The 7484-nt window shown below is 40.4% G+C and overlaps 1 protein-coding gene across 1 annotated transcript in view; it reads right to left on the bottom strand.

Annotated features, from left to right (window-relative positions):
- STMND1 (stathmin domain containing 1) overlaps positions 1-7263 on the bottom strand; it is a 42744-nt gene extending 35481 nt beyond the window's left edge. Inside the window, exon 1 of the mRNA XM_069092403.1 lies at positions 6828-7263. Within this exon, the coding sequence (XP_068948504.1) occupies positions 6828-6908 (81 nt within the window). The 5' untranslated portion in view covers positions 6909-7263. The remainder of the gene's footprint in view (positions 1-6827) is intronic.
- Between the last annotated feature and the right edge of the window lie 221 nt (positions 7264-7484).

Here is a 7484-nt window from a genome sequence, read left to right as displayed (position 1 = left end):
TCTCTCTCTCTCTCTCTCTCTCTGTCTCTCTGTCTCTCTCTCTCTCTCTCCCCCCTGTCCTTCCCAGACTGGTATACTGAGTTCGTTCTGCATGCCACGTTTTAGAAAGGACATCGATAAACTGCATTTCTGCAGAATTTAAATTGAGAAAATGGTGACAACTTTTCAGCATAAGTAAATCTACTAGCCGATTTTCTATTCTTAGAAACTGGAGGTCATCCAGAGCAGGGCCAAATGAGGATGGTGAAAGGCTGGAGTTTGTGTCATTCTGTGTTATGTTATTGTTGTTCCTTCATCTTCATTTTCAAAAAGGACCAATGTCATCACAGGGTGATGTCTTAATTTATGTGTGAATTGGATTTAAGTGAGGCAGAGTTGCCCAAAGTCATCAGCCTCACTCTCTCTATCAGAGTCATCAAAGTCCAGTAGTAAGACAAAAGTCAAGATAACTGGTGATGGCCCAAGATGCCGTGGATGACCTTGGGATCATCAAAGTTAAACCCTGCTCCCTCCCCTACCTCATTTGAGCAATACCTGACCAAGAATCTAAGAGAGGAGGAAAAAGACAATCAGATGAACCTTTTACTGACTCTTAAGGTGGAGTATTCATTTTTCAGGATAAGCCACCCATATTTTTTATTCCCCTGCCACCTTCATGTAAAGGTGGGGTTCTTTTCTGCCACCCCACCTCATTCAAAGCAATAAGATTCTATACTGTGATATCTGTATCAGGTGAGAGTAACTCTATTCAATTAACCAAAGGCATTAAACTAGGTGTGAATAGTCCTCAATATGGAAGCAATAAAAGCCATCACTGGGTAAAATAAAATGACACATGAGGATTGGTTGAAGGAATTTGGGGATGTATAGTATGGAAAGAGAAGACAGAGGGAAGGGTGGAACATGATAGTTGTTTTCAAGTATTTGAAAGGATCTCATGCAGAAAAGGGATTTAACTTGTTCTGTTTGGTCTAAAACAGAGGAATAAAGGAGGAATGATGAGTAGGAGGTATAGAAAGGGCAACTCTAAGCTTGATGTCAGGAAAAACTTCCTGACAATTGGAGTTTTCCAAAAGTGAAAAGACTATCTGGAGAGGTGAGAGGTTCCCTCTCTTCAGAGATCTTCAAGAGGGGACTGGATGACCACTTGTCAGATGTTACAGTGGAGATGCTTGCTGAGTATGGGTTGACTAGAGGGCTACACCATGATTCCATGACTTGAGTGAGCAGGTGGGGAAAGAAAGGATACCTTAAGTTTAGCTTCATCTTTTGACGGGTTCTCCCATGGAGGAGGAATTAGACTTATGTTTGTTCTACTTTGTCCCAGACGGCACGAGTAGAAGAATTGTAGTGGGATGTAGGCTTTTCTGAGCATAGGAACTAGTTCTTTGTCCTTTTAAGGTTTAACATAGCACCTTGTACATGTTGTTGTTCAGTCATGACCTCACTTGGGGTTTTCTTGGCAAAGATACTGGAGTGGCTTTCCATTTCCTTCTCCACCTCATTTTACAGATGAGGAAAGTGAGGCAAACAGGGTTAAGTGACTTGCCCCTGGTCATATAGCTAGTGTCTGAGGTCAGATTTGAACTCATGAAGGTGAGTCTTCCTGATGCCCAGGCTGAACACTCTGTGCATTGTGCTGCCCCCTGTACATCATAGTAGGCACTTAATAATTGTCAAGTTGAATTGAACTGAAATAGAAGGAATTTTAGAGGTTGATTTCTAGGAAAAAACTGGTGAAAGTTAGAGCTATTCCAAATTACAATGGGTTGCTTCTAGAGGTGTTGGTTTGGCACAGTAGACAGAAAAATCCTGGGCCTGGAGTCAGAAAGACCTGAATTCAAATCCAGCCTCAGACACTTATTAGCTGTGTGACTCTGGGCAACTCACTTAACCTCTGATTGCCTCAGTTTTTCCATTTGTAAAATGGAGATAATAATAGCACCGGCCTCACAGGGTTGGTGTAAGGATCAAATGAGAAAATGTATGTAAAGTGCTTATCCCAGCACCTGGCACATGGTAGATGCTATGTAAACATTAATTTTTTCTCTACTATGAGTGTTCAAGTGGAAGATGAACAACCAATGATTTGAAGGGGATATTGTAGAGAGGATTGTTGTTGGGCTCCGTAGTCACTGAGGTTTCTTCCAACTCCAAGTTTCTGTGATTCTCAAGTACACTGGTTACATCTTTGCTTGTCAGTGATTTGGAAGGGAAAATTTATCTTTTTAAATTGCAGGGACTGGGCATGGCATTATATGCCTATCATCTCTGCTATCTGGGAAGATGAAGGTGGTGGATCATTTCACTAAGATGCAGTGAGCTAAGTTGATTGGGTATTTACACCAAGTCTGATACCAACATGGTAAGTCCCTAGGAGTGAGGGGCCATGAGGCTGTCTAAGGAGGGGTAAATCACCCAAGTTGGAAAAATGGCTGATACGAGTGGGTGAGGTAGTATGTGTACATATGTATATATACACATAGACACATACATATGTAGATGCATATCCATACATAGTTACAGACATATATATACATGTAAAATACAGGCATATATATACATATATATGCAAAGAATTTGCATTTTATTCCAATAATTGGTTTACCTGCATTTTAGGTAATGAAAATTTTTGGTAGAAGTAGAAAAAAAGTATAAATTTTTGTAATAAGGAACAGAGTCCACTTTTTTTTTCCATATCTTATTTCCATTGGCTTTACCTGCTTTTTTTAGAAATGAATAATGTATTTGGAGTTGAATAGGTGTGAATCCTAATCTGAATCCTAATTCATGCTGCTATTCCCATGGGAGAAGGGGAGGGGGAGAGGGCAAGTGTTAATGGGACTACTGGAACACTTTGCCTTAATTTATTGTCATAAATATCTTTCTTTGGGTAGAATGCTTTTATCACCAGTTGTGATATTGAAAAGTCATGACTTTTACATTATCGAGTATTTAGAGTTGTCATGTGGATTCTAAAATAATGGTTGTGAGAAGTCTAAAATTGCTCTCTAAGCATCTTTCTTCGTCTTTGGAGAAGCAAGAGTTTTCTATGCAACCTCGAGGAAACTATTTCTTAAAGCTTGGGGAAGCTGACTGGTACCCCCAAATGAAATAACCATAAAGTAGTTTGTAAATGGATTTAATAATAGTTTAAAAAAATACACCTATAAGTACGAGGGTAAATTTTGTTTCAAAACTTGATTTTTTAAAAAGTAGTTTAATTTTAGTCAATAAAAATATATAGGTTCATAAATTCATCTAGAAATGAGTTCTTAGGCACAAATAGATAATTTAGTCCACCCCCTGCCAACACCAAAGGTTATTCTTATTAATGTTCAGAAAATTTATTAGGTAACCTTTAAATTATGCATGCAGGAAAAGTACAATTCTCCCACTGAGAAGAGTTTCAGATGCTTTACTGAGCATCATACATTATTCTATTACAATTCCTTCTCATCACTTCAGACTTAGGCAAGAGTGAAGAGAAAGCATGTAAACAGGTCTTACTAAGTCTTATTTAGAATATTTTAAAGTCGTACAGTTAAAAAAAAAGATACTTCATGTGAGGAAATATGTTCACATTGACTCATTTTTAAGGCACAGTTGAAACGCTGAATTTCCAATAAGTGTGCTTCTCTGGGATCTATGCATTTATGTAGGCAACTGAGGTATGGCAGAACCGTCCTGGCATATTAACAAGGTTTCTACTGAAACAAGATCCCAGATTTGAGAGTCTGCCCCTTTGTACCTCCTAATAACCTCAACAACAAAAAAAAAAAGAAAAGAAAAATAAATGTATATATATGAATAGGCTAGACAGGTGGGGAACTTGCCACCTTAAGGCCACATTTGCCCTCTAGGTCCTCAAGTGTGGCCTTTTCACTGAATCCAAACTTCACAAAACAAATCCCTTAAGCCAAACTTCACAGAACAAATTCCCTTAATAAAAGGATTTGTTCTGGGAAGTTTGGATTCAGTCAAAAGTGGGGCCTCACAGCCGCAGGTTTGCCACACCTGGAGAATACAGACTAGACTAGAATACAAAAGGAAATTGTCAGGGCATTTAAAAATTAAAGTGGTTATAGCTATATTTGTTGTTTCAGGTCTTCTGTCTCATTGGCTTCCTGGCTTCCAGTTTCTCCCTTCTCTAATCCATCTTCCACAAAAGCTACCAGACTAATTTTCCTAAAGCACAAATCTGACAATATTTAATATTGCAATGCATAACAATCTGACTAACACAGCTCCCTCTTACGTCTGTAATAAAAATGCAAACTTCTCAGCTTGACATTTAGAGCCCTTCACAACAGGGCTGCAGCCTACCTTTCCAAACTATTGACAAATAATTTCCATTAGTATGTTCTAAGTGACCTATTTGTTACACCCCAAACCTACTACTCCATCTTCCACCACTTCATAGAGCCTATTTCCCCTGTTGCCTTCTGCCTCAGAGAATCCCTACCTCCCTTTAAGGCTCAACTAATATAGCATCTCCTATAGGAAGGCTTCCTTTGCTGTTAATACTCACTCCTTCCTCCTCAAATTATCATCTGTTAAATCCTCCCAGAAGAATATGAGAGAACAGGGGCTGTCACGTTTTTCTCTTTTTATTCCCAGTGCCTAATATAGTATCTTTTACACAATAAGAACTTAATAACGGTATGCAAAATTTTAAAAGTTTCTCTTGTATCAATTTACTTTTGTTCATCATAAAGTTACCAAGTCATTCTCTACCAGAACATTATCAACAGAGGATGGAAAACATTGAGAGGGGGACACAGCAAAAGAAGCCTACTAATAATTAAGCAAGGCATAGTCATCCTGTACAGTCTGGCAAAATCTAAATTATATTTATCCATTATATTTTGGTAGTTGTTTTCAGTTGTGTCTGACCCTTCATTAACCCATTTGGGATTTTCTTGACAAAGATACAAGAGTGGTTTATCATTTCCTCCTCCAACTCATTTTACAGATGAGGAAACTGAAGCAAATAAGTTTAAGTGACTTGCCCAGGATCACACAGCTAGTAAGTGTCTGAGGCCACAAGGGTCTTCCTGACTTCCAGGTCTGGCACTCTATTGTTCTACCAAGCTGCTTCAGATTCTATTATAAAGATTCTTATTTTTTTTCAAATGCTGACACACTTTGGCTATTTGGGGTGTTACCACCTCTTTAACTGAAAAGTGTTCTATGCATGCATTTTTAAAATTAGTGAATTGAAATTAATTTCTATAGAACCCATAGAGATCAGTTTTTTTCCAGTTCAATTCTTTTATTTCCTGGGGAGTGAGAGACTTAGAAAATATCAGGGTACATAAGGTTCAGATTTCAAACTAAATCCTGATCCTTTGCTATAGAGAAAAGGTAGGGGCAATTTACTCTCTACTATTGCATCTGAATCTGCCCAATGGATAACACTTGTTTTTAATCTGTGTAGCGTTTGCCTTTGGCATTTACCTTTAAAGGAGGCAACTCTGAGTATTATGGGTGCTCATTTATTGCTTTCCACTAAAGCCTGGGTTCCTGCCTACTACCTGCTGCCTGCAGAGGTATATTGGAAAGACACCAAAACATATTCTTGCCGAAAATAACTCCCTCATTGATCATATTACAATTCCTCAACTTCCTGTGTTACTTTCTCACCTAAGGCCAGTCATAGGACACTTTAATATATAGATGTCAACTAGTAAAGGGTAAAATACATTGTCAGCCACTAATGCTTCAGCTCAAATTAGTTTATTCAGATTAAATTCAGTCAGTTAAAGGGTGATAAGGGAAAGGGGCCTGGGTCAGGATTACATTGGTAGAAAGAATCATGTAAGAGCTTAAGGGTACTACTTCATTTTACTGATGAAAATGAGGTGCAGACAGGTGAAGTTAATTTTTGTCAAGTTATAGGAAATCAGTAGTAAAGCAGGGATTTGAAACTACATGAAGAGGCATAAAGGTCATTCTCTTACACTATAAATTTTTAACTTAAGGCTAGCCCTAACTCTGACATTCCCTAGTGAACTTTAAGAGGTTCTAAGAATGTGAATCTAGGGATTGGTAGGGAAAGGTAGTGAGTGACCTTTGACATATCTAATAGATTCTCTCTCCACCTTTCCCTAGTCCATCCTAATTTGTATATCTTTTGTATAAAGAAGAAAGCACTAGGTCCCAAGTTCAAATCCCACCCTTAAGGTTTACCCACCTGTGTGACCCGGGGCAAATCACAACCACCCAGTTTACTCATCTGTAAAATAAGAAGGTTGGACTAGGTGCCCTGTGGGGCCCATCCCAACTCTATATCTATAACCCTATGATCTAGAGAGATTTCTTTGAGGAAAACAGTACTTTGTGAAACTGCAGTTACTTTTAATCCTTGTAAACCGGCAGGTGGCAGCTCTCAGCTCTTCCATTTTCCGGGAAACTCCCTACCAGCCTATTGAGAGATGCTGCTACTAAGCCCAGATATATGCAGGACCCAGCGTTCAGCAGCTAATTTTTCCCATCTCCATCCTTCGGTTCGACCTCTCCTGCTGCTCTCCCTGGTGCTCCTTAAATTAGCAGACTGTCCACCTTAAGCTAGATGGCACCCGTGCCAAACCTGCTCATTCAAAGTGAGATGCCTTCTTTCCCTTCCATAGGTACTCTCCTCTAGCTGTTCACCAACTGCAAGGGGTTGTAACAGCCAGTGCCCACCGGCTCAGTCAGCTCCCAGCTGTCTGTAGAGGCCAAAGTCTCCTTCCCCATCCCCCAAAGGGGACTGAGGGACGGAGAGCGTCGCAGTGGCCCCTACCGAGTGAAACGGCTTGCAAGAAGTCTATTTTTTTTTTTTTTACCTCGCTCCCTTCCTCCCAGCCTTTCTTAGGCTCCGGGACTGGTCGCTGCTGTTCCAAAGGCTTAGAAGCCCCGCACCCCATCACTCTCGTTGCTCGCTTTGGCCTCCTTGGCCTCTTGTTCTCCTGTCCTCCCCGCTCCCCAACCCCACTAGTCCCAGCTGCCTGCAGCCGGGACCCTGCACGCCTCCAACCGTGCCTCTTTTATAGGCTCCGTAGAGGAAAGAGCTGGGGATTTCGGGCAAGCGACCAGGAGCTGTTGCTACAATAAAAGGCGTCACAAAGTCCCGTCGGGAGTTCTGGACCCGCTGCAGGGTTCGGGGCCCTGCTTTCTTTTGTAAGTAAGAACTCGAACGGGCAGACTGTTTTTGAGCAAATAGAAAGTTGGGGCGCATTCCAGGGCACTCCAGCGTGGAGGGGATTCCCGTAGCGGGGGCCGGAGGGAAAGCTCTGTTAAGAGATCAATTGTACAGTCAGTTTCATTCAATCAACAAGCATTTATTATTTACTATGTATCAGGCACTCTGCTAAGCATTGGGAATACAAGGCAATAAATTTGAAACAAATGGGTAAATAAATAACATAATAAATGAAAAGATAGATAGAACAAACCCACCACACTGCCCTCAAGGAACTCGCATTCTAGTGAGACATACAAAT

Source organism: Petaurus breviceps, unplaced genomic scaffold (genome assembly GCF_028583685.1).
Source record: "Petaurus breviceps papuanus isolate PSGF00001 unplaced genomic scaffold, PetGlider_PUasm1.0 190, whole genome shotgun sequence".
In the NCBI taxonomy this organism is placed as follows: domain Eukaryota; kingdom Metazoa; phylum Chordata; class Mammalia; order Diprotodontia; family Petauridae; genus Petaurus; species Petaurus breviceps.
This window is presented reverse-complemented; position numbering and strand designations above follow the sequence as displayed.